The sequence below is a fragment of the Solea senegalensis genome, linkage group LG19 (assembly GCF_019176455.1).
Source record: "Solea senegalensis isolate Sse05_10M linkage group LG19, IFAPA_SoseM_1, whole genome shotgun sequence".
NCBI lineage: Eukaryota > Metazoa > Chordata > Actinopteri > Pleuronectiformes > Soleidae > Solea > Solea senegalensis.
Window position 1 is genome coordinate 15,641,344 of NC_058038.1, and position 27,882 is coordinate 15,669,225.

General features: G+C 39.9%; 1 protein-coding gene across 3 annotated transcripts; it reads left to right on the top strand.

The window, feature by feature from the left end:
* Positions 1-7: 7 nt before the first annotated feature.
* On the top strand, positions 8-27,641 carry clec16a (C-type lectin domain containing 16A). Of its 3 annotated transcripts, none has more exons than XM_044051373.1 (24): positions 8-292; positions 736-864; positions 2,442-2,575; positions 2,760-2,908; positions 4,772-4,877; positions 7,673-7,678; positions 8,946-9,069; positions 9,215-9,389; positions 10,096-10,146; positions 10,332-10,448; positions 13,273-13,591; positions 14,656-14,767; positions 14,853-14,953; positions 15,134-15,253; positions 15,339-15,448; positions 15,736-15,780; positions 16,511-16,561; positions 16,712-16,840; positions 17,217-17,337; positions 20,568-20,719; positions 21,035-21,239; positions 21,457-21,627; positions 22,129-22,266; positions 24,934-27,641. In XM_044051373.1, the coding sequence occupies exons 1-24, from the start codon at positions 219-221 to the stop codon at positions 25,524-25,526; spliced, it is 3,432 nt and encodes a 1,143-aa protein (XP_043907308.1). In that variant the 5' UTR covers positions 8-218; the 3' UTR covers positions 25,527-27,641. The 3 variants fall into 3 exon arrangements, with proteins under 3 accessions (XP_043907308.1, XP_043907310.1, XP_043907309.1); XM_044051374.1 differs by having other exon boundaries at positions 57-292; positions 13,273-13,522; XM_044051375.1 differs by lacking the exon at positions 22,129-22,266 and having other exon boundaries at positions 53-292; positions 13,273-13,522.
* The last annotated feature ends 241 nt before the right edge of the window (positions 27,642-27,882 follow it).

Here is a 27,882-nt window from a genome sequence, read left to right on the forward strand (position 1 = left end):
TCTGTCCAATGAACGAATCTGTCGTAGCAAAAAAAACTACAACTCCCACTAAAACTAAACCCAGACTGTAACGAAATGCCTGCTATCGCCGCCCATCGCCTTCTGTTTGCTAAGTAGCCACCAGTAAGTGAAAGTGGGTGTAATGGAGAGTCGCGGACACTAACCTGAGCGACTAAACGCGCTTTGGCATAAACATTAGCCCCTTTACAATATTAACCATGTTCGGCCGCTCACGGAGTTGGGTTGGAGGGCAGGGGAAAACGAAAAACATTCACTCCTTGGACCATTTAAAGTGAGTAACTAGCATCAGATAAGCTAACGCTAGCCTCTGTGATAACCGGTTGATAACCCATGTCAGTGTTAACGTTAGCCCAGTTAACAACAAATAAATCATCAGCAGCCATTTAATAGTTATTATGCATCACAGCTGCGACCCCTGTGTTTGTGTTGTCCGTATCCTGCTCTATTACTTTGATAGACTCCGCTAGCTAGCTCGTTTGTTTAGCTTTTCACTGAAAATCCAATCTGAAAATGTCTCAGTGCATCATAATAAAAGTTATAGGTGTATATGACAAAGGTTGCAAGAGAGTGGACGATGAGCACACGCCTACTGCGTTCTGATACCCCCTAGGCAAAGTAACAGTGTTTCATAACATAAACAGGGGATGAACAATTGACTCAAATTTAGAGACTACATTTGCTACATACTGCTTACTGCCTGTCTTTCATTACCAGGTATATGTACCAGGTCCTGACCAAAAACACCACTGTGACCGACCACAACCGAAACCTATTGGTGGAGACCATCCGCTCCATTACAGAGATCCTCATCTGGGGGGACCAGAATGACAGCTCTGTGTTTGAGTGAGTCTTTGATATTGCATGATTGATATTATGATCTACCACTTCTCTGTCTTAAAGAGGCCATAGCCCGGAAGTACCAATTAACGCTGCATTTGGGTGAGTATCTGCGTCATTACCTTGTCTATGAACCCCTAAAAATTGAGAGTGCAGGGTTTTATTGTTTTCCTGAGCACTACAAAGCGGCAAGGCACTTCCGTTGACTGGACGTCACTGGCGAATCTCTCAACAGCAGCGCCTCCTAGTCTGGGCACTAGAGTCCGGGAACATCCGGTGACATACCTTTAACCGTAGAAGAAGAATAACTACTCTTGTTGTAGCTGCTGAGTGCATTGGTTGAGAACATGTCGAAAAAAGGTTCAGTGAGTGTTTGCTCTGTTCTGGGTTGTGATAAACAATACCAGACGCTCCACAAGCTCCCCGCCAATGAGCAAAGAGAAGCTCAGTGGATATCTTTTATATTTGATGGGTATATCCCTGCTACATTTCCCAAATACCTCCATGTATGCGGCAACCACTTCACGGAGGATTGTTACACAAACTTCGGGCAATATAAAGCAGGACACAGCACCAAACCTTACCTAAAGGAAGGAGCATTGCCAACAATATGTATATTACAATATTTACAAACCGTAAAACTGTCTTTGTGTGCTTGTTTTGTCGTTTAGCATTAGCGATAGTCGGCTACAGGCTAAGCTACACACGTTTGCTCGTGTTTCATTTGCATGTATGTGTGTTTATCATTTCGGTAACCACAACGTTATCCAAGCTACAGGCGTCCAGTCCGTGTTCTGGGGGTTTGGTTTTGGTCTGAAACAAATAAAAACGACTTTATGTTTGTAAGTACACCTCCATATCTCACATATAAGTGAGATAGGACCATGCTATGGCCTCTTTAACAACATGGAAAAGTGATTGTCATTGATCATGTTTAATCAGCCAATCTGGAAATTCAATCCTTCTCTGTTTTACAATTAAAGACCATATCAGAGTCTCACTTCTGAAGATTCCTGAGCTTTCATTACTGCAGAATGCTTCCGTTCACATGCCATTTTCAAAAGAAAAGTTGAACACTGTTCAACTATTAATACAATTTTGTTATAATTCCATCCATCCATTCCATTGTTGCAATAGCAATGGATGATCGCTAAATTTTTAGGCTTTAAGCTGTTAAATAATTTGGTACCATGGCAGTGTTTTAAAGAGCTGAACTGAGATGCGTCCTTTATGGAACATCATCCATCCTTCTGTGGTACGACTAATTAAAGTGTTCTTGCTTTGAAACTGGTAAAACGCGTATTTTAGGGGAATAAGATGCAAATAGTTCACTCAGTTGTTTGCTCTGGGGAACTGTGCCACATGTGTCGTGTCTTGTAATTTGGAGATGTAAGGTTTCCTTTGTTGGATTCAAATGTGGGACTCAAAGCATATACATGTCTGTTTTAACCACTTATCCACAGTTATGCTCTGAACAAAAAACATTCTTCATCTAAGTGATTACATATTATAATAATAATCATAATAATAATACATATTAGATCAAGTCATGATGAATCCTGTGTGTCTGTGTTTGTGTTCAGTTTCTTCCTGGAGAAGAACATGTTTGCCTTCTTCCTGAACATCCTGCGTCAGAAATCAGGACGTTACGTCTGTGTCCAGCTCCTCCAGACCCTCAACATACTGTTTGAGAACATTAGCCATGAAACATCTTTATGTGAGTGTTTGGTTTTACATGACTGAGAACGAAATGATGAAATTAATGTATATACATTAAAAAAAATATTCATTATGGGCCAAGTTTACATTTAGGAAATTCTCTTCTCTTCTCTTCTCTTCTCTTCTCTTCTCTTCTCTTCTCTTCTCTTCTCTTCTCTTCTCTTCTCTTCTCTTCCCCTCAGATTACCTCTTGTCAAATAACCATGTGAACTCCATCATTGTCCACAAGTTTGACTTCTCAGATGAAGAGATCATGGCTTACTATATCTCCTTCCTCAAGACACTGTCACTTAAACTCAACAACCACACCGTGCACTTCTTCTATAATGAGGTAAGGCCATTGGTGTTTGAGAGGGAAGAAAGAGGCAAATGAGCTATTGCATACTGACAACACCCCTTATCATGGACTCTCTGTGAGGGACAAACACAAAGGAAGGAAGATAGGCTTAGAAACAAGAGAGTCATTGATGGAACAGATTAGTAAAACCACAAAATGGTCTCTAGAGGCCATCTCTAGGCAACAGCATTAATACTCATGATATCCTACAGCTGTACGTAATAACATTTCTTGTAAATTGTTGTGCTAAATAACCTATAGCCAGGAAAATTATCTAGAGAAATCTAGATGCTTATCTGTCTCTTAAATTTTTTTGCCATTTGATCTTTGTTTGAAGTTATCCGACTGCTGGTATTTATTGGTCTTCAGTTGCACACATTTCCTGTGTCAAAACACCAGCTTCCTGTGGAGACAACAGGCAAACAACTAAATTAGTAACTAAAAAATTCAAATTTACCCTTATTCGAGGAAACGTAACTTGTTACAGTAATGTTGAAGACATTAGTTTATCCAATGGTATGATCATACATCAGTCATAGAACATGTATGCGAGTGTGAGCAGATGTGTCTGGGGGCGTCTGGGTACGTGTTGTAATGGATGGTATTACCAAAGACTACTGAACATGTGTCCTCTCAAATGATGTTGCCCTTCATGTATGTATGTACGTGTATATATGTACATATATATGTATATGTGTATATATCTTAGATATTATAATTTTAAAATCTGACTTAAAACTACATCCCTCTTAATAATGGTTTAAAAGTAAAGTTTTGCTGAACAGCTTTTAATAGTGTTTAATATGTTTTCTTGTATATTTTATCCATGTTAAATTATTATGTGTTTTTATGATTTATTTTTATGTTTAAGCACTTTGAGTAGATGGCAGGTATTTTAAAGTGCTATTTAAATAAACCCTGAGTAATTGATCAGGGCAACTGACTTGTTATGTGAGCCCATTGTTACAGAAACCTTTGTAGTATTTGACAGTTTAAATGCAAATATATTTTAAAATGCCATTCCAACTTTCCTTTCCTCAGATGTTTAATAACATGTGTTGGAAGTCCCGCAATTATCTCTTCATTTATTAATTATAATATTTAGACATTTGGTGATTTATAGGTAGATTTCCTCCAGAGGGCGCCATTTGATAGTTGCTAAATCAACTCTCTGTTTCTGTCAGATCTAGTGGGCTCATAACTAGTGTTTAAACTCTGGGTTCGGTTTCAGTTTCAGATTTCTTCATTTATTGTGACTTCTGAGGGACAGTTCGTTCACTGATGTGGAGGTTACAGTCACTAAGGAAGTTTTGGGTAGAGAGACAGACACTGACACAGATAGAGATCAATGGAAAATTCACATTTTTCACTTGGTCCTTCAATTACGAAGTGCAGCATGATGCTGTTTTAATACATGCCAATAGTGTATTGTTAGATTGTTTGTAGCTTCTGTCCTTGCAGGAAGTCATATTTCAGAATGTGCCCAGTAGACCGAAATCCAAAATGACTGTTTGTTCTTTAACTATATGCAAATTTGGTTTTAACCTATATACATACCTGGCATACAAATGTTGCATTTCAGCTACATGCTCACTTGTCCATCCACTTAAACAATAAATGGGAGAGGTAAATGAATATGTCCATATATCAGAAGTCATTCATTATTAGTCATTCATTATTAACTTGGATTTGAGTTGTTCCATAAGGTAAGAAGACTGAATGAACACTGATTCTCTAACAGTTACAGTGTTCAAATATATGTTGTATTTCTCTCGCTGTGTTCATTTGAGGCCTGAGCCTGGCAGTGCAACGTCATGCCTTGCTCACTGGCACCCCCTCTCTGTCTCCCACACACAGCACACTAATGACTTTGCCCTGTACACCGAGGCCATTAAGTTTTTCAACCACCCAGAAAGCATGGTCCGCATCGCAGTCCGCACCATCACACTCAACGTCTACAAAGGTGAGTGCCAGGAATACGCATGTACACACAGACATACACACGCGCACACACTGGATGCTGGGACTGCTTGCCACCTCCTCTTGTACTTTTTTGCTCTTCTTGCTGCTACTTCTGGTGCATGAGCATGACTAACAGGTAATGTGTTGGCCTTTTGTGAGTTATTAAACTAATAGAAGACTCTAATAGAAGAGTGACACCCCACAACTTTTCTAAGCCTTATAAGGCATCATTTTACCCATTTCTTACATTTTCAATGGGTCCTCCATCTTTCTGTTCATCATTCAAAGCAACATGGCAAGATATAAGACCTTTAAGGCAGCCACATTTATGTATGCTGGGTTTTTGTGTTACTGTTGCACTGTCTTTCATAAGGTAGATGTCTTTTCAAGTGATATCCCCAGACATTAGGTCTTTTGCACTCACTTTAAACCTCCACCTCTCAGCTGAAATTGCAGATGCTTTGTTGTAACATTTACAGTTCAAATTGGCCAATGTTTATTTTTAACACAAGTTCAAAATAAAGTGTTTTTATTATCTAATGCTGCATTTCCCAACCCTGGTCCTCAGGGAACACTGCCCTGCATGTTTTAGATGCTGCCCTGCTCCAACACACCTGATTCAAATGGTCAGCTCGTTATCAAGCTCTGCAAAAGCCTGATAACGAGCCGTTCATCTGATTCAGGTGTGTTGGAGCAGGGCCGTGTCCCCTGAGGACCAGGGTTGGGAATCACTGATGTAATGTCCCTTATTATACACATTTCTCATGACATGATATGTTAAGATGAAATGAAATAATCCTTTCTTATGCCTACATTTGGAATAATTATTCAAACATTTGCCCTTGCATCTGTGCAGTTATAAGGATATTCATCCAGCATTTCACAATTATGTACATCTACACTATGAGTATATACTCTTTTTTTCTTTTCTCTTTTTACTAACAAATCAGCTACAATCCATGTGTTGTTTTGCTGTTATTCTCACCTTTTCTGTTATTCCTGCTTTTTTTTTTTAGAATTTCACTTTGTAACAACATAGTTCAGCATCTCACAGATTCATTGAGCCCATATTTCTCATGTTAATATCTGTAAAAAATGAGCTAACGCTGTGCTGTGTCAGCCTCTGCTTCTCCTCCCTGCTGTGTCTCTGAGCTCCTCACAGACTCAGAGCAAAATGCAGTTGCAGATGGGTGGTGCTTTGGATGGGTTCTCTTGTACATTACGCTCCACTATCACGTAACATTACATTGCCTCAACATACCGTCACTGCAGCATATTGACTATAGCTTTGTGTCTGTCTCTTTATTTGTAGTATAACTGGTTCTGCATGTAACATTTTGTACAGTCCAACTTTTTGTTATGTCGTCCATTGCCTTGACTCTTGTTCCTCCGAACAGTGATATAATTACAGATGGCACAATTGACTTTATCTGTAGTAGAAATACAAGTCTATAATAATGAAGCAACAAAATGGAATGTACATATGTCAATTTTAGGCCAGCCTTGGGAAATGAATTGTTTGGAGTATGTGTTTCATGTATTTGATATATAGTTATTACATCAGTGCAGTGGAGTGCAGACAAATGCAGGTTGGAGAGACGTTCCATAAGTTGTGTTCAATCCACTTTATTCCTGTGGCCAGTGATACCTTGCGTGAATTACGGGCACAATTTCCACCGCGTCCTGACGCTGAAATGAAACCGGTGTTTTCCAGCGTAACATGGACAACGATTATGAATGTTAACAGGTGGGATTATCACCTGATACACCTCAAACGGAATGATGTCGATGCCTTCTGCTACACTATAAATTTTGCAATTTTGCTGTCTTGAAACAACTTTAAAAGTGTGAATTCAACTAGTGTTAACACAGCACTAAAAGTTAAATATAATGAGTTAAATTGACTCTGTTGGTGTTACTTTAACACTGCCAGACTGCTTTACTGTTCATATAATTCACACGAGAACACAACCGTGTCTGTATCTCTTAAAATAATACATTTAAGAAAGACATTTGACTGTTTGGTGTAGAACCAAAACGACTTGAAGCATTGGCCACAGCTTGTGTACACTGGCATATTAAGCCACTTTATTAACTCAGTTTTCACGCACAGGAATAAGGTGGATTGGTGTTTGTTCATGTTAAGCAATTTTTTGTATCATTTGTAAATATAAAACTGTTATTGGTTTTATGAAATGAAGGAACATATCAAACATATCATCATATCACTGGCCATTTGCTGCACTGATTTCTAAAGATTGGCATTGGCACAGAAAAATTCTTATTGGTCAACCTGTTAATGAAACAATTTTATATTTTGGGCATCATAATAATTCATAAATGAACCCATTACTGATGCTTTCCTACTAATTACCTGCAACATGCACTACAACAAATGACAAAAAAATTCTCATCACCCAGACTGTGTTGATATTTTTAACTCCAATTATGTTACTTGTACACCAGCTTTTGTTTCGGTGTCATTCATAATCATTTTGTTTGTGTACCATGTTGGGTATGCTTAAAAACACAGCAAAAAGTAATTTTAGTGCAAAGGTGCAAAGTATCAAGGTGACATTTCCAGGTATGCTATTGTTTGCTGTTTATTTGTTAAGATAACTGCAGGATCCTCCCCACCTCACACAGCCACCCCCTTACTTACATTAACCCTGTGTCTGTTTCCCCCCCTCTCCCTCCTCTTCAAAAACCACTCCTACTCTTCCTTTTCTTGTCTCTCTCCTCCTCCATCCTCCCTCCTCCCTCCTCCCTCTACGCGCCCCATCTGCCTAACTCCAGTTTCATGTAAGTTGGTTCCATTCATTAAGTGTTTATCTTAGGGCTGGGTATTGTTAAAACATGATTTGTTATTATATATACATAGTGTTGTTCAAACAGGTCTATTGTTTTTGTTCAAAAACAATAGAAATTACCGTTACAATTCTAAAAGCGTCGTCAACCCTTAAGCTCATGTCAGTGTTTTTTCAAAGTGAGCTGATTTTATTGTGAAAATTGTCATATGGATTGATTTGGATTCCTCTAATATTACAACATTTGGTTTTAAAATAAGTTGGTATTAAGTATTACATATCTGTTTGCTGATACCCAGCCCTATTAATATATAATGGTGTGTTTGTCATAAATGTACTGGTATGAATTTGCAATTCGTCTTTTAGACCATTCTTAATCACCCGCTTACATAATATATGAACACTCAGAAAAACCTGTATGCATGCCTTTTTAATTAGTTTTTTCTTGGGTTCACTGTTGCACAGATTTAATTTCATCAGAGCCCCACACGGTACTTGTGAGGGGTTTGATAGTCTTGGTCACTGTGGTTATGGAGCCAGTATCTCCTGCATTGTTTCTTACTTCGCCCACTAATGGGCAAAGTTTGAATGACACAGTTACTCTGTTGCAATTTGTTGCTTTGTTTTCTCTTGAACAGTGTGGATTAGCGCTGTAAAATTACAACAAGTTTTTATTTGCAATTAGGATTGTCACTGAACCAGGACTACTCACATTTTCAGACTTGGTCACTCAGGAATCTCCCATCGTTTTCCACCATTCCTTATTTGTCCAGTAGTTAGTAGTAGTTTTTAGGCAGTTTGAAGAAATGTTATACATGTATTGCGGTCCCTTTTCATAAATTATCCTTTATCCAAAACAACAGATAAATCTGTCCACTCTGACATCAGGTCATTTTACAGCAATTGAACACACTTTTAGCTTTTCATGCAAATGTATTGGTTGTTGTGACTTGTGATGTGAAGTTTGGTTGTAAAAGTGTACTCGTCTAATTACGCCATATGAAGAGCGACACACTTTAAAATCAATCAGCTTTCTTCCACACGGGACCTCCCTTTACTTTGCATCAAAATAATTGACTGGTTGACTCAGTTCCTGTACTTTATTTGACTTCGTATGGTTTGTTAATTTTCTTAATTTGTCTCTTAATTTCTATGGTATTTATTTTGTTTAAATCACATTTAACTGTTACGGTTGGGCAATCAACAATTGATTGTATGCATGCATGTGTGCCTTGGTAACGACATGCGTTCTCTCTCTCCAGTGGACAACCAGCACATGCTGCACTATATCCGAGATAAGACAGCAGTCCCTTATTTCAGCAACCTGGTGTGGTTTATTGGCAGCCATGTCATCGAACTGGACAAGTGTGTGCAGACAGACGAAGAGTGAGTTCTCACTGTGACCTCTCAGTGTGAAAGTTGTTATTATCCAGGTGCTCATTGGGTGACATGTCTCTGCAGGGCTGTTCATTATGTATTCTATCTCTCTATCTCTCTGCCTGCCTGTCTGTCTGTCTTTTTCGTGTCCCAGACATAGGAACAGGGGAAAGTTAAGTGACCTGGTAGCAGAGCACCTTGACCACCTGCACTACCTGAATGACATCCTCATCATCAACTGTGAATTTCTTAATGACGTGTTGACAGACCACCTCCTCAATCGTCTGTTCCTGCCCCTCTACGTGTACTCTTTGGTCAGTCCTGAGACGGTATGTTCTCCTTACATGCATGGCATGGACTGATCAAGTCAAAGTATAAAGCATCTGTCCTGGCAAAGCTTTTTTCTATCTCTCAGGAAATTATTGTATATAGTTTAACTGGAATTCACCAGTATATTTTTGCTCATTTGTAACTGAGAAACAAATCCAAGAGGTATTAGCCCTCATTTATAAAACTAGCGATTAACGTGTAAATATCACGGTACGCAACGTAAGTCTCACGTGTGATTCATGAAACGTGCGTCGTACGTCAGAATTTCAATACCACGCCCTCCTATATACATGGTTTTGAGAGAGAGTTGAACTATTTTAAATATATTATTACACACAGATCCTACATACACCATTTACTTCTTTTTAATCACGTGTGTGTCGTGTGCTCAGAAACTGGCCTGGAGCTTCACAAAGATGGGTTTATGTCCTCCACATCTACTTCCAAGGATTCTCATGATTCAAAGCAGGCGGACATAAATCGCTCTCTGTTTGCAATAAATGACACACTAAAAGTAATCAATAGAAATCTAATACGAACGTCAAATAAATTGAAACATTTAATTAACAAGCTATCCCAGCTTTAGCGTCTTGTCCCAAGTTTACTGTTAAATTGAAAAACCATAGTTGTGACTTTCTTCACTCACTCCACTCTCTGCTCATAAAGCATTTTACTCAAAGTGCTTCATGTGCTTCACTTTTTCAGTCTGAGGAAAGAAAAATCAACCCACAGGTGTCTCTTTACCTGCTGTCTCAAGTAAGCAACACACACAAATACTTCAGACACGAAACAAGGACATTGTTCATAATGTATTTTCAAACAGAATTGACGTTTGATGTGTATTTGTTTCACATATAATTTCAGTTTTGTTTTAAAGTGTCTTGTTTTAAGGGAAGTTCTGTTACATAGGTTTAATAAAAGTATCTTTTGGTGCTTTTTAGGTGTTTCTGATCATCCATTATCAGCCACTGGTCAACGCCCTCGCTGATGTCATTCTGAATGGGGACCTGTCTGTCTTCATCCCACAGACAGACATACAAAGCACACATAAGAGCATGGTAAAATACTAACATACACACACAGGTTTACAAAGGACAGCCCAAACAAATCAATATATCCCTAACTTTAACCATAAAGAGTTAATGTTGAACCTAACTACAATTTAAACATTTTGAAATAACGTTCTGCCTAATTAGGACCAGGTTTTGGTCTCCATGAGGACTAGTCCTGACAGGTCATTGTTAAGGCCAGAAAAGGACTACACACGCAGTCTCTCACTGTCTATGATGTTGTTTCCCTGTCTTCTTTGTATCTCCCTCTTCTGTCCCCTAACCTTCCCCATCATAATCCCCTCACCAGTCGTTTTCATATTTTCTTTCTCCTGTGATTCAGTTTCTTGTCCCTCGTCACCCTTCCCCCACTTGTTCATTTTTTTTTCAACTGTTTGTAAAGCCAGGTGGGTGTGCTTGAGTTAGTGAGCGTTTCTGAGAATCCTTGTGGTTATTCTGTGTGTGTGTGTGTGTGTGTGTGTGTGCGTGTGCGTGTGCGTGTGCGCGTGTCTGTGTGTTCACACGTGAAATGTATAGTTCTTAACGACTTTTTCTGGCATTAACGCTGACCTTGTCATGATCAGTAGTCCTCATGGAGACCAAAAATCTGGTCCTAATGAGAAAGTGAACTATGGTTATGGTTAGGGTCAGGTTAGGGTTAGTCATTAACTGGTTATGGTTACGGTTAGGGGTAAGGCTTTGTGTAGGCTGTTCATATGAATGGAATGGAAGTCAGTGCAAGTCTTTAAAGGGAAATGTGTTTACTTGTATTTATGTCTTTATGAGATCCAAAAACCATACAAGCCTATGTGTGTGAGGACATTTTGATCTTGTGGGGACATTATTTTTGTCTGGGCCCCACAGATTTGAGGTGCTTTTTCATGGGGTTAGGGTTAGTTGTAATGGTTTAAGTTAGGATAATAAGCTAGGGAATACATTATGTCTATGAGGTGTTCTCACTAATATATAAAAACAAGTTTGTACATGTGTGTTTGACTGCTAAATCCACGTTTTTGTAAGAAACAGCCTCCCTCTCCAGCCAATCACAACAGTGGTAGTCAGACCATAATTAGCGCGTGCTCGCTATTTACCCAGCTGTGGCTGTTGATCCAGCCCTGTTTTCTCGTACCTTCAGGTACCTGTGTTTTTGACATAACTTGCTTTTTGCTGCTCTGAGCGATTCTCGGTGGAAACCATCATGTACTATTTTTATTTTTTTATTTTCTTTGCAATTTATTTAAAAATAAAAAACGCCTCTTACTGGAGATTTCTTCTTGGATAATAATAATAAGTTGGGTGCATGCTTTCTGGGCTGTGTTTGCCACATCCGATAGAACTACTGTTTTGTTATTGTTTGATTTTTTTTTTTGTAGATGAATCAGAAAAGGCAGGGGTGCTGCTTCTGTGCAGGTGGTCAAATGGCACTTCCTGTTTGTCTGTGATGTGGCAGGAAATTAGGTCACATGGTGGAACACTGAGCTGGCTCACCTAACACTGATCTCTTTTCCTGGAAGAAGTTTTTCTTTCTTTCTCTTTCTTTCCTTCTTTCTGTCTTTCTTTCTTTCTCCCCCCCCCTCTCCTTCTCTCTCTCTCTCTATCTATCTCTTGCAAATGCACCAGTTACAGGTGCATGACGTGAGCGGCTAAAGTTGTTTTCATTTATTTCAACTTTGCCGTGAGTGTGCGTGCTGGCTCGCGTGTGTGTGTCGTGTGTGCGTGTGCGTGTGTGTGCGTGTGTGCGTGTGCGTGTGTGTGTTCACGCGCGTTCGTCTCACATGTTCCCTGACCTCCATTAATTTCTCAGCATCAGTTCAGAGTGTGAGCGGTTTACCAGAACATAGTCAGCTAACAGGTGCAACACACACACTGATACTAGTCTGTGGTTTTTGCCTGACGACACAAACACTGTTTTCAGCAGCAGCTGTGATCCAGTCCTGCTAAAACATACGCAGTGACACAGTGTGCTACCATATAGTCAAGACATCCACTTCTCTTGTTATTCTAGAGCGATAAGTCACTCAGGCTATTAGCATTATTTGGAGGATTTAAGATTTAAAAAAAAATAGGACTGACTTAAGCAGAACCACAGACCACTGAAACACATTTTAATGTTTGACAACCACAATGTATTTTTAGTCACTGTCCTATTAATATTATTCCTGTAAATGCAATACATATAGTGTAATACATATAGAGTAATTAAGACATTAAGCAGTACTTACAAGTCAAAGAGGATGATGAAAGTTACTCAATCATCAGTAATCATTTCTTTTGTCAGTTTTACTGCACGTCTTTGCTCAGCATTTTATGATATAGCAGCTGTTTCCTGTGTACTTGCGTGTATGTGTGTGTGATCTATATTTTTGTTCACATACGAGGGCCAAGTGCGGAGTGTGTCGGGTTCCAGTATGGCCTTGCACTGCAGAATTTACCTCAACTTGGTACATTTCTATACATTTCTCAGGCGTGGTCATGTGTGTCTTTTTTTGTCTGCTCATCAACTAGTGAAATCTAGCGCTGGTGAAACTGTGCGGTTACTATTGAACGCATATACACCTGATAATCATTTTCCGACAAATTACACCCCTCATACTTTCTATTTTTTCCTCATTTGGTTTGAATTATTGAGCACAAACTGTGTCGTATGGTGCAGTGTTATTACTGTACTTCCATTATAGATGGGAACACCACGCCTGCACACAAAGTGTCCACTGCTGTATTTCAACCAGAAATATCTTTTAGGATTTTTGTGATAAGCTGATAAAATAATTGTACTTTTTCAGATATCATCTCTTATCCTTTCCTCTCTATTTGTCCTTCTCTTACTGTTCAGGCCAGTTCAGGAGGGATGCGTCGGTTCACGAAGCCCCCAGAGTCTTTGGAGCGTTCCTTGGAGCTGTCCCGCCATCGTGGCCGCAAGAAAACCCAGAAGAGGCCAAACTACAAGAATTTGGGCGAGGAGGAGGATGATGAAAGGGCTGGGGGAGGGGGAGGAAGTGGCGGACTTGGAGGAGAGGAGAACTGGGATGACAATGTCAGAGGAGGAGAGAGGGATGGAGGTCGGGAGAGGGAGAAGGGAAAAGGTACTGAGGGGATAGGAGGAGGAGGTGGGAGTTCTAAGGGAAACAGAGCGAGTGGGGAGACAGCGGAAGGTGAGTGTGTGTCTCCTTTGACACAGCAGTACAGGAGTGTGTTTGTGAGTGTTTCTTTACCATCAATCAGACACCGTCTCCCATGATGCATAGTGGTTGCCCAACAGACCGCCACAGCAGCTGCCCTCGTCTCCAAACAGAAAAGAGAGCATCAAACTCTGTTAAAAAAGTAATAACTTCAACTGCAGTGTAAAAAAAAACTGCAGCTCAAAGAAAAAGCAGATTTAATATGAAATTTCTCCTTGACTAGTTTTGAGATGAGGCCTCCCACTTTTTGCTGCATTCCATGTTAGTACCTTTTAATTTCCCCACAGTTACCATGGCCACCTCAACCCTCATGGCAGCTGACTGTCCTTTTCCACGGTGACACACCATCCATCCTGTGCTCCTCACCTTTCCGCCTGTCTCTCACTCTTGTTCTGTGTGCATGTGTGTATGTTCATATCCATGTCCAGGTGTGGGTGTGTGTGTGTGTGTGTGGGTGAAATGTGATAATTTCACTCTGAGTTGATTCCCTCCTAATAGACTGTTTATGCAGAGAGGAGACGTTACACAACGCAACACATTGGACACAAATCAATGATTGTGAAGGCTCAGATGCACAGGAGAGTTCCCGACTGCATCATGAGCTGCATGAGAACATAGTTTCAAAATGAGACATGCTCCATTTTAAGAATGGAAAAAAAATAATGATTTTCATCTGATCAATTAAAAAGTCAATGAGAGATGGTTACTTAGTGTTTGTTGCTTAATACACTGCTAAGCATTGAAGATCAACATTTCTCTCTTAACGTCAATCAATAGTCAGACACTGAGTTAATGCTTGGCACATCAGTGCAATCCTTCTCATTACTTTTAAATAATGTAGGGTGGGAAGGAAGCACTTTGGACTGTTCACGATAATCAGGAGCACAGTTGTGACATTTGCTTATGTTGAGCATGTGTGACGTGAATGTAAATATGTATAAAAATAAATGGAACAATCCCCACATGTATGCCTAGACAATATGCTACTTAATGTTGTGCCACAAGTACTAAGTGTGTGTGTATATGTTTGTGCACAGAGATTGAGATGGTGGTCATGGAGAAGTGTAAGGTGTCTGAGTTGACAGAGCAGAACATCACTGATGAAGAGAAGACAGCTGCAGCCACTCGCACACGTGCACAGAGGAGCAGGTATGTGTATGCTGAACATGCTGAGCTGGTGTTCCACGCAAAAAATATGGATTGTTGATTTGTTTTTTTTCCTCTCTGTTTGCAGACCATTCTTAGACATGGTGTACAGTGCCCTTGACTGCACCAATGATGACTATCATGCCCTGTTTGTCCTCTGCCTGCTTTATGCTGTCTCACACAGCAAAGGTTGTCTTTTGTTCTATTCATAATTTGTGTTCATTTTTTGTGGTTTAAGTTGCTTGGTTTAGATACCTGCAAAATGAAGGATGTCTCCTTCAGTGACATGTTAAATAAGGCAACAGCACAGGGCTTTCTTCACTCTCTGCAGTCAAATTACATGCAACATCTTCCATATGTGTTTCGTAGGCATAAACCTTGATCTTCTGGAGCGGCTGCAGCTTCCAGTCCCTGACCAGGAGAGGAGCTCTTACAGCCTGGTGCTCGTAGAGAGACTAATCAGAGTTATGAGCCACGCTGCGCAGCCAGGTAAAACAGACACATGTAAAAGTAAAGCCACTATGGAACTAAAAGTATTTGTTCTCATAACTTATCAATATTTTCCTTTATATAGATGGTAGAGTGCGTCTTGCCACTCTGGAGTTAAGCTGCCTTTTGCTAAAGCAGTCTGTGCTGTCTGGAAACCACTGTATAATCAAAGATGTTCATCTGGCCTGCCTCGAGGTACAGACCATACAAACAACTACATCAAGTAACATACATGTATTACACAGCGGCATTTCATAATCACAGAAACAGGCATAACAATCTATTTTCTCCAAGAGCTAACTCATTACTCAAGAATTATTACTGTTGAATTTGCAGTTTGAGAAGGAGCCAACTTTAGAAGAGGGAACGTCAAACACTCCCTTACTCAATATTAATACAGGAAAAATGCTTCATAGATTTGGTGCCTTCAAATAAATATATATGACATCATCTTTTTTGTGTTTTTATGTTTGTTCCTCAAGGGTGCAAGAGAAGAAAGTCTGCATTTACTGCGGCGATTCTACAAGGTGAGTGTTAACAATATTATGCACTGATATTATATTATATATTTATTTGTGCGTGTGTCTGCGTGCGCTGATTATAAATGAAGCCATTTCCCTGGAAATATAATGTATGGAACTGAAAGTGTTTCCTATTAGTTTACAGTACTTTACAACGTCATTCACATAATTAGAAGAGTTCACTTAACACTTTCTGTTTCTCTCTGAGTCTCCCTCAATACCAGTTCTAATCAGTTAGAGGATCCAAGTGTGACAGACTCTTTATGGAGAAGTACTGCCAACTGTCCTATGAGATATCTTTGGAAACTGCTGTCCAGCAAATCTCTGGTCTGTTGTGTGCAACATACAGGAACACAGTTATACTGGGAACCTGTCAATCCAAGTGCCTTGTCTGCACTCATGAGATGAATCATTATGCTAGTATATGACCAAAGAGGAGGATGACATAAGGGAGGGAATATGTCTTTTCATAGCGACTCATTCACATAAAGTGTCCGAGTATTATATTAACCAAATTTGGGTAATAATGTTAAGTCAAGCCAAAACAAGTTAATTTAAAATGGCTACAATTTTCTATTACATCACCTTTTTTTTTTTAAATAATGATTTCATTTTCTAGTAGGATTATACACACAAACACGCTGTATCTGTGATGACTATGAATAGTGGAGTGGAATATCATTCTTTTGTTTATTTATAATTTCTAACAAGCTTTCCATTTGTTACATTATCACAGGGAGAGGAGATCTTCTTGGACATGTTTGAAGATGAATACAGGAGCATGATGGTAAGTCATTCTTCTTTTGATGATTTTTCTTCAGGCTACATTTTTTAGTTTAAAAATGTTGCCTGATGAACCTCAGCTTTGACATTTTTGTTGATGGTGTGTGGCTGCTGTGCCCAGGCTTGTCTTTACTCTTGCTCATGTTTGTCACAGAGTAAACCTCTCAATGTCGAGTATCTAATGATGGATGCCTCAGTACTGCTGCCGCCCACCGGCACGCCTTTGACTGGCATCGATTTTGTCAAGAGGCTGCCGTGTGGGGACGTCGAGAAGACACGCAGGGTGCGTCCACTCACACTCCATAATTCATGTCCAAAACTGTTATCGACTGTTACATTTTCTTCATTCATTCACAGTAGATCCACCTTAAGTATTTGGCTGCCAAAAAGAGTATTTGAAACATGAACAAATGTTGACCTTTGAAGTCCTGAATAAAACTCACATAAAGATAAAAGATAATATGTTTTAACAAGAGGCCAATAGTCATGAAAACACTGTGTGGTCATGATGTTTTGGAATGCTGTTATTTTGTTATTTTAAGTGGTTTATTGTAACTGTTATTTTCAGACAGGAAACTCAATTTAATATCACATTTTTTTCTTTGCGCGTGAGCGTGTGCACGTCTGCATGCGTTTGAACTTCTCCAATCTCTGTACAGGCAATCCGCGTGTTCTTCATGTTGCGGTCGCTGTCGCTTCAGCTTCAGGGAGAACCTGAGACACAGCTTCCTCTGACCAGACCTGAAGACCTCATCAAAACAGACGATGTCTTAGACCTCAGTAAGACTAAGACACACACACACAAATTCACGCATATATAGACACAAATGTACACTGTAAATCTTTTTATGTGGTCATAAAATCAAGCTTACAGTCAGCTGTAAGAAAGAAAGAGGAGAAAAACAATAACTACCACCAACATTTCCCAAAAAGCGATTACAACATGGATATCTCGCATTCAGGAAGAATTGTTCAAACTTCTGAGCAACATTTAAGCACAGGCTTTTATAAAAGTTGTTAAATGGAGTGTACGTTTGTGTGTACATCGTCCACATTAACGTTCCTCTTCAACCATAAAAAGAATGTTGTAGAGTTCGCGTGCAATTAGTGTATGACGACAAAAAGGTTTTAATAAAGCTGCACCCAAGTGTTTAGGGACACTGCTACCATGAGTCTCACACAAATAATAATCATTAGAAATCATGTGACTTAGCTTAATAGTGTTGACTAAATTTAAAAAAAAAGAAGAAGAATAAAGTTGATTTTAATTAGCAGAATCACTCAGAAGGAAAGTGAAGTTTACCACAAATTCTAATGCAGTATCTAAATTAGACCGACTTGTCCTCTGATGCAAGAAGAGAAAATCGAGTTGTTTTCTTTTCCTCTTTCACACTTAATTTGCTCTTCTTTTGACGCTTTCCATCTTTACACCATTTGGTAGTTTGTTGGACCATCAGGAGGAGTGGTTTTGAAAATCACACACGCAAGAACATTCTTACTTTAAGTACTGTACATTTTAATCTTTGGTATTTCAAATGTATTAAAGGCGTTAGTGTACCAATGACAACCACTTCTTAGAAACATGCTCAAGCGAGATTGTTTGTTGTAACTGGGTTATTAATATAACAATGAAGTTGACACAAGTTGTTCCATTACTGCTTTATTAACATGAATTGTTCAAAAACTATTTGTCAAGCAATTAACAGCTATAGATCTCACAGTGATAAAGGAAGTGCAAATGACTTTATTCTATGACTGTATTCATGACATAATTTAGATCCTTTGGTTTCTTTTATGCTATCCCACCAAGTTTTATGAATATTAGTTTGTGAGATAAGCAAACTGGCACACAGCCACGAGTTATAACCTCCTTGGCTGAGGTAGTCTTCTGATATCCATAGAAGAAGATATCACCTGACAGAGAAATGGGAACATACCTCTTGAAACCAATTGCCTTTAAAACGGTCTCTCAAATCAGTCAGTGGTTGAAACTGTGACAGTTGTAATGTTCAAGCTATTATCATTCTTGCATTTTGACTTCACCTATTTGTGGTTAGAAAGACGTCTTTGTTGCCTTTCCTCTTCTGGGTTCTTTTTTTCCCTCACCGAGTCACTATCACTTTCATTGAAGTAAAGTAGTTGACTAAGAACACACTATTGCAGAGTAATTGTGGGGAGAGGGAGGGTTTTTCCTCATGGGTTGGGACATTTGAACTTTCCAACCCACAAACTCTCTTTCTACCCATCAGGTCCTGTTTCACCACAACCTGTGTGTTGAATCACTAAGCATATGGTACAGTGTGTACCTGTATGTTGTGTCAGTGGAGTATTGAGTTTGTGGTTGCAGAGACGGCCTCTCAACTGGTAGTGACTGCTACCAGTTGATGGGAATACTACCGTATTCCCATCAGCAGGAAATTGTCCTCAGTTGTGAAAGTGTACTTATCAAGCAAGGGCACCTAACTGTGGTTGTGCACATACTCTAAAACACTCATTTGCAATGCTACTGTTGAACATGGGGCAACTGCATTAGGATGTTTGCTGAGTAAAACAGTGGTGTTGGTTTATGACATAGTAAAACCCACTGTTGAGTTATTTTAGTTTGTTTCAGAGAAAGAAAATGTGAGTCACCTGTTTGTCTCTTCCTTCTCACACATGCTCAATTCATTGACAGCCCTCACTAAAGTTTGTGTGTTGTGGCAGTCTGAGTAAAGACTTAGATGGAGGGAGTGCCGTGTACTTGACGTTGACAGCTGCTCATTACACTGTTCTCTGGTGCCTGTTCTGTGCTTGTCCTCAACAGTTGAAGTCACATCTCACTTGGCTGCAGTTGAAAAAGGAGAACAGGAGATTTGTTTAAAAGAAAACACTATTTCACAATAAATAATATTCGCTGTGCATTTACAGTGTGAATGATGACTAAGTATGAAAGCTGGAAAAACCAGCCTTACAGCTGGAGGCTGGAATCGTTGTCTGCATGTTCTTCCTGTCTGCTCCAACATAAACACTGTTCATTTCTGTCTTCGGAGAAAGGAGTGAATCTGAAACTTGACTAATACTTGGAGCTGTTGTCTACCATCTGACACAAGTCTTTTACAGGAATTTGAAAGACTCCACATTCCTTTCTGTATGTCTATGTGGATCAGCTGACCAAAGATACTACTTGATATAGTTGTCAATGAGTTGTTTTTTAACCAGACTTGTTGACCCAACCCCCATATTTTGTCAGCAGTAGTTACACAGAAGTTGTAGGAGGGAGGGTTTTTTTCTCAGCTGGTTTGGGGACTCAGTCTGTGAAACTTCCCTCTTTATGAGTATTTAGCCATTAGCTATGCTGCCACGGTGAATCTCGGACTACCCTTTTTTTTTTTAGCTGTGGAACTTTTTTCTAGTTCTTGGTTAACACATTGATCATTCATTTAAATGTGTTGATTAAGTCATGAGAAAATTCCATGTTATTTATACCTCCATGTGTCTTCCAACAGCTCCCTGACATCACGAAAATTACCAAAATTGTGTTTTTCCAAAGCAAAAAGACTTTAACAAAATACCCAATTGTAATGTGTTAAAGTTTGATTAGCCGGAATACTTGACGAGACTTAAATTAGGGGTTTTGAACATCAGTGTGTTGTAACTAAAACCGTTTGCGTGATACTTCAACCAAAACCAGTGGTTTCGGAACGGATTGTTATCACTTCCATATTTTATGTTTGATTCTGTTTCATATTTCATGGTAAACTGAAGTGAAAAGGCTGAGGTGTGGGCTTTTCTTTCTCATCACTTCATCATCACATCATGCTTCTCTGTCATTTGTGCAAAATATATATGCATACTCTATATCATATTTATATAGCGTATAATTACTTGGCAGTTTATTTAGAACACCCAGATAAATCTAATCAAATTTAGTCATTTTTATGATACAGTATCCAACAACTCTCTCACAGCCATACCATGACCTGAATTACAGAGCATTTACATTTACATTTATTTCTGTCGTTGCTTTTCAGATAATAGTGACCTAATAGCCTGTATGGTGGTGAGTAAAGATTTCGGCCAGGCCCAGAGGTTCCTCGCTGTGGATGTGTACCAGATGAGTCTGGTCGAGCCAGAAACCAAACGCCTTGGATGGGGTGTGGTCAAGTTTGCTGGACTGTTGCAAGTAAGAGAAAACGTTGCTGTTGTTCTGTTTTTTAAATCAGATATTGTGAGCGTTGTCATGATGTTTCTCGTGTGTTTTGAACCTGTTCTATTAGTGTTTCTTTCCCCTTTCTTCTTCATGAATGTCACATTTATGATTGTTCCTAAACTTGTGAATGTACCTTATTTCCTGCCCCAGCTATGTATTTTCTACTATATTCTGTGTATTTTACATTCTATATCTCATGTTCTTCCTTCTCTCTCTCTCTCTCCATGTCTTACTTGCTGCTCAAACGCACAAACCCCATCTGTCTGCCCGTATCACCTCTCTCCCCAGGACATGCAGGTGTCTGGTGTAGAAGATGACAGCAGAGCGTTGAACATCGTCATCCATAAGCCCAGCTCCAACCCACACGCCAAGCCCCTGCCCATCCTGCAGGCCAACTTCATCTTTGCTGACCATATCCGCTGTATCATTGCCAAACAGAGACTGGCCAAAGGTCGCATCCAGGCCCGACGCATGAAGATGCAGAGGATCGCTGGTGAGTTACTTCACACAGAAAATCTTTTTTCTTGACCGATTTGTCCCCAAAGTCCCTGGTCCTTCTCTGTTGTCGCTCTGTTCACACAATAGTAATTAATTAATCACAATTTTTCTCCCAATTACACTTGCTCTTCCAATTAGTCCCTTACTGTGACATTTCCCCTTAATCTACTTAAATTACGTTCTGTATATTCCTGTGCTTTCTGTGTATGCAGCCCTGTTGGATCTGCCAGTGCAGCCCGGTGCAACAGAGGTTTTAGGTTTTGGTCAAACAGCCAGCGCTTCACCCACTGGCCTGCCTTTCCGATTCTACGAGCAGTCAAGACGAGCCCCGAATGACCCCACAGCAAATAGATCGGTGTTTGCCTCCGTGGATAAAGTACCAGGTAACTTCCAGATCACCAGAGTCTAATTCAGTCAATATAGTCATTACAATAAAGCATTGGCACTAATTTTAGACCCCTTATTGACTCACACTGGGTATTTTATGAGAAATATTATCGTCAGTAAGTGAATGCATGGTGACTGTTACTGTATTAAGAATTGTCATCATGAGTCTTAGAGGAAACTTAGTCAGAGATTTTTCCTTATCTTCAAACCAAATATTGATGGAGGAAGTGAAGTGGAAAAGGGTTTATGATTTGATCTGCAATGTCTTCTAAAGTCTTTTTTTTTTGTAAATGACTACCCTTTTTGATGTCAAATATCAATAGGTGTAAATTGCAGTCAGTTCCTAACAAATCCTTCTCTCTGGTTAACATTACCTGCTGCCGTTTCTAAACAGAAAGAAATTCTTGCTTTCAAGTTCAGGTTTCAGCACTGGGTGAAGTGGAGATTTCATTTGGTCAATGTTTATCCAAATTTATTTGTAGCCGATATGTCCCCAGGTTTTGCGGTGGCTCACTGTGTGTCGCAGCACAGTCCCTCGCCCCTGTCCTCGCCCTCGCCCCCCTCCAGTGGTAGTGGAAGCACAGGAAGATGTGACTCTGTAACTGCAAGCACTATATCTGCTCAAAGCCCCACAGGTAACACTCACGTTACGTCTACAGTCCCTTCTTATAGAAATCAGAGTTAGAAATTAGCTTTTTTTTTGCCCCCCTCTAAATGTTTCAAGCGCAATTTTGTCAAATGTTGGGAAATACCATGTCTCTGATTTAGAATAAACTTCCATGTGACCTGCACTACCATAACAATATGGACATAATATAGTAACAGTATAGATTCTAAACCTGAAATGACTGAAACTGAAAGTTAAATTGCATTGACCAATATTCGATTATTATTCGTTTCACTTCGAATCTTATTATAAAAGTATTATAGTTCTGAAAGTACACAACCGTCACTACAAGAAATCATTACCTATCGTCTGTTAAATGAATCCACACTGTAATCCTGAAACACTTTTGCAGGATTATGTGGGTATGTGATGTGTGTGCTACAAAAACCTAACTGGCCTGGTTTTAGGTTTGATCAAAGTTCATCTGTTTTTCATCCTGCAAATTTTCAAGGTCTATTTTGGACATTTCAAGGGCATTTTGCCCCGACTAAATTCCTTCTTTGATAGAAACATACATGTAGAAGCACATATGGTAACTACTCACTGCGTCATAGTCCAGAATCTGTGTGTTCTAATGATAATACACAGATTCTGGACTAAAAAGTTAATCAGTTTTTTGGAAAAACAGATATTTTACAAAAAAAATGAATAGCCTTGTGATGTGTCAGCACTATACCACAGTCACACACCCGAGTATTGGCCGTCACTATCATACAACTACATCTGCAGAGATTACAGTGGCTTGCACTGGTGTAATCGGTTAGTCATTTTTATGTGGTTATCTCCCAGCACTCAACCAGTGATTACTTGGAATTCACCATTAATCACTTGAGATGCATTTATTGGCCCAGGTCGCCAAAAATGCATGCTACATGAGTAAGCAAGTGTTTGTGTTTACCTGTGCTGTTCCTTTGTATATGCAAATGCTCATACACATGTATGCACCACAACTGATTATAGAGGAAAATTGTATCACAGCAGGTTACTGCCATTGATAATTCAGGTCATACTGTATGTACACAACACTTTGTTTGAAGCCGTCAGTCTCATGTTAACTCCACTGACTACCAGAGCCTGTGTTGTTTTAACTCTTATGTGTTGGAGTAAATAAGTAAACTTAATACCAAGAGAGTGAAAATTAAAGTAAGTTAAGTTAAGTACAGTGGAACTGGAATCCTGAATCTTTTAGTTTTAAGTGCTAAACCTCTTGCACATGAGCAGTACTTGGTGTGCAGTGTGTTGTGAAGACAGTGTTTCACACAATGGTTCACATTTAAATTAATTAATTGAGTTGACTCTTATTTGGTTGTACTCACAGGAGCCAGATCTTTTCAAATACTGTCAATCACTGAGTTGTTTTAGGGACTATCTTCACTTTAAATGGTCTTTGCCTAATAACTGGAAAAAAGCTAAATTAAACAGTGAAGGGTTTGTTGTGTTGTGGAGTTTCTACTGCACCCTTCTACTCTGACGAAGTATGTACAGTATGTTTACGTGGTCCATGATGTAATACCACATTGTTGTCATGCTCCTCACAAACTACACTTAACTAGTATAATAGTTGTTGCCGCTGCTTCTTGTGTCTTACGCTTGTGCAACGTGTCCACCCACTAACTCTTTTCTTGCTTCTTGCTTCTCTTGTACACTGATGACACAAAACAAGCTCAGCCTTCTTCTTTACACTAGAATGAAGAATGAGGGGGCTTTGTAAGTTCTCCTGAAGTGATGTTTTGCAAAATTCTAAAGATGATGTGGAAATTTATTTTACCCTGGAATGTTGACTGGTTAATTTTGAAATAGTTTCAGTTGCATAAATCTCATCTGTTGTCCAACTTATCAGCAAACCATACTTTTTTCTTTGTTAAATGACTGATGATATACACAATAAATCTTGGTAACAATAACCACCACACAGACACACACACACACATACACACACAGCCACTGCAGACTGCTCCATAAACTTTGTCGTGCTCATTAATTACTTCTTTGCATTCACCAATTGAAGCATGTTTTAACAAGTCTGACAGCAGATGTGTCTGTTGGGGTATGTGTTTGTCTGTGTGTGTACTTGTACTTGTTAGTGCTCGTACTTGTACTCTTCTGGCTTGAACACTGACTTGTCAGGACCAGTAGTCTTCATTTAAATTGTAGTTAGGTTAAGGAGTCCTAAGAAGTATAGCTACGCTAACCTGTGTGTGTGTGTGTGCGCGCGTGTGTGCGAGTGTGTGAGCAAGCGTGTGAGCAAGCGTGTGAGCGTGCACGCGCGACAAGGAGAGTGAGAGAAATAGAGTCAGGAAACAAGAATAGTGTTAATACATTGGTGGTAGTGACAAATACATTTTTAAAATATGGATGCTGCTGAATATTACACCTGGAGCAGAGCAGGTCAGCCTCGCTCTCTCTCTACACTGAGGAGACTTTGCTTTCCTCTCCTCTGCAGAGAATGAAACGCGTGCATGGATTTACAACGAGGTATAAACATTATTGTGTAATTCTACTTCACATTTGATCATTTTAAAACTTGGTAGCCCTCACTTCTCTCTATTCAGAAAAAAGAAACATATCTTTTGAGGTTGTGCGAGTCCTTAAAGCAAATCTGTGCCTCAATCTGTCCTCTCCTCCTCTCCACTAGATGATGGCATATTTTTGGAGCACACTCCACCGTTATCCTCAGGTGGAGGAGGGGAAGGGCGGGGTGGAGAAGTAACTCTAGTCTACTCATCTACTCCTTCAACCCCAGTCCCAACTCACGCCCTCGCCCCAAGCCTCACGCCAGCTTCGCAGCCCACCATCTCCCTCCTCACCGACAACAACGCGGACAACCTCAGTGTGGAGTCGCTCACGCTGCTGCCGCCTGCCGACTCGCCACATCTGCACCCGTGCACCAGCCACCATCCTGCGACACTCTCCCTCCAGAGACCAGATGCCTCCATCGCAGAGGAGGAAGAGGAAGAGGAGGAGGAGGGCGAGAGGAAAGGAGAGTCGAGAGAAGAAGAGGAGTCACTGACGGATGAGACGGAGACAGACGTGACCGTGAAAGAGGAAGCCACGACGACAGAGTTTGTCACACCCACTGACGAGGCAGCAGAAGGTGAGGACACACATTCAGAGGTGGATAGAGACTCGATCTCCGCCACACAGCTGCAGGCGAGCGATGACTCCATAGAGAACGCAGAAGATACAGAGCCGCACACTGAAACGCTAGACTCACCTGAGCTGGATTAAACGTGTTAAACATCACACACGTTCATGTTTATGCACTTAAAATCGTCTCTGACACACTCGGAGTGGGCAACAGTGAAGTGAGGTAGTGTAACTATCCTGCTTGGCTGCGGTATATTTTCACGTTGCGATGTGTTGGACTTGTGCGATGTGGAGGCTTTTCGGAGGCGTCTTTCTCAACATTTGTCTTTGCACATGAAGAGAGGGATTGGCTTTTTTATACACAGAGAGAACGCAAGATAACAGACACTGGTCAAACTCAAGGAAGGCTCAAAGCACATTTGGGTTTTTGTGCACTCGAGTGTGTCCTGTCGTGTGTGTGTGTGCACGCGCGTGTGAGATTGTTTTTAGTGCGTGTTAAAGCGCACAACCAGCAATGTTTTGTACTCATCCTGATCGATTGTCAGCTTTATTAAGACACACACACTGGTTTTGCATCTTATGTTCATGCAACAGTGCTATAATGCTATAAGTATACAGTGCACACACAGTCAGCTACACTTGGCTTTTATTCTCTCTGCATGTCACACCCATTAGCAGTTACTGCCACCAAGAACTGCCGCTGGATTTGTGTGTGTGTGTGTGTGTGTGTGTAATGTAAATCTAAAATAATGATCTGCTTATTTCTTATTTTCCAATTGGTGCCCATCATAGATGATATATTAAATTATCTGCAACACCTTTAGCGAGGAGGTGGTCATCTTGTGTCCTGCGACTAAATAGCTTCTTCATGTGTGGGCAGTTGTGTCATGAAGTGTGTAAAAGCTTCTATTTCTGCTCCCATCACAGATGAGTCCCTGGTTTCCAAGAACCGAAAGGTTTTGGAATGACTGTGGAGATAAAATCTTGTGCGCGAGTTCACAGAACTGATTCAGTGACTCACTAATCCGCAGAATTGCCGGCAAAATAATTGGGTTTTAAAGAGCTGACTGGAGCATAGGCTGCTAAGTAAGTACAGTAAGTACAGTATTAACACATGAGTTCTTTGAGTAGAAATCTCTTCAGTCACTTCATTTATTTGTTCATTTTATGCATGTTTTTATAGTTTGAACAAAACGCGGACATTTCAGACATATTTCTCTGAAATGGGTGAAACGTTAATTTGCTTGATTGAGTGAAACTCGTGCGGAGTCTGTGATGTTTATCAACTTCAAAGACTTGCGAGAAACCACGAGAAGTAACATCTTAACAGCACTGTTGAATGTACCTGCTGGCTGCCTCTCAGGTGCCGCCGAACTGACCTGACTTTATGTTTACTCTCCATGTATATGTTCAAGTGTCAGCCTCCTGAACTCTTCTAAGCTCCAGTCGGTAAGTCAGTAGAAGTAGAAGTTTGTGGCCAATTTCCCTCAAACATTTTACAGCATGAGGTGTGGATGATAGTTTTAATCCCAACATGAGCCCACGGCTGTGTGATACTGAGTGAAAACCGGCTGAATGTAATGAGCAAATTATTTTTAAGAACAGCAGTGTTAGTTGATCAACCAGTGAAAATGCCGTCAGTGTATTTTACCTTCATTTCTGACTTGATATTTAACTTGTAGGAAAACAAAGCACACGCAGACCGGTTTTTTTCAGTCCTTCGTTTGTTTTTCTCCCCTCCGCCTTTGTTTTCCAGCCCGCTCACTCTTTTCTGTGCCGTGGTCGTACAGCTGAAGTCTTAACGATGGGTCATTCTACTTTCTTAACACTGTACAGTCATCGACAAATTTATAAGTGAGAAATTCAAAGCAATACAGTTTGGGTTTTTTTTTTTTAGTCTCTCTCCTTCATATTTCCATCGCGCTATTGTAAATAACAGAGGAATGACAGTGGTGTTTCGCTGATGCGCTGAAGAGAATCGCTTGGCACCGTTTGTAGAGCTGATTGTGAGGGGTTGTAGGAACGCGTCGACCCATTGTTGTGCTCCGACGTGCCTGAGTTTCACCTCTGCAAACACGCCACGGCAAGCTTCAGCGATTAAGTCTTGGATTGTAGTGTGTGTGTGTATGTGATATTTTCTTTTGTTTGTATCTATGCTCTGTAAATGCTTTTGGCTTTTAAAACTGTAATTATTGTTAATGATCTAAAACAGAGGAATAAATAAAGAACTGCAATAAATTATTCTACTTAACAACAGTGCTACTACAGCATGGGCATTTTCATTGTGTTAGCAGACAGTATATGGTTTACTGTTATTTGTAGTTCATTTCGATGCATTTACAGTAAATTAAACAGACTCTTTCATAGAAAGGTTTTAGTATATCAAAGTTTTATTTAAACTGAATTTAGTTTGATGCACTTTAATCAGTATTAGAATGGGGTTGTAAAAAAAACCAAAAAAAACCTTTAAACTCTACAAAAGTAACATCTGTCAAGT

Excerpts from the sequence above, each read along its gene's own strand:
- clec16a (XM_044051373.1), top strand. The coding sequence starts at position 219 with ATGTTCGGCCGCTCACGGAGTTGGGTTGGAGGGCAGGGGAAAACGAAA. Across the intron at positions 14,768-14,852 it reads ACACGTGCACAGAGGAGCAG|ACCATTCTTAGACATGGTGT; the intron begins GTATGTGTATGC and ends CTCTGTTTGCAG. Across the intron at positions 15,449-15,735 it reads TTCATCTGGCCTGCCTCGAG|GGTGCAAGAGAAGAAAGTCT; the intron begins GTACAGACCATA and ends TTGTTCCTCAAG.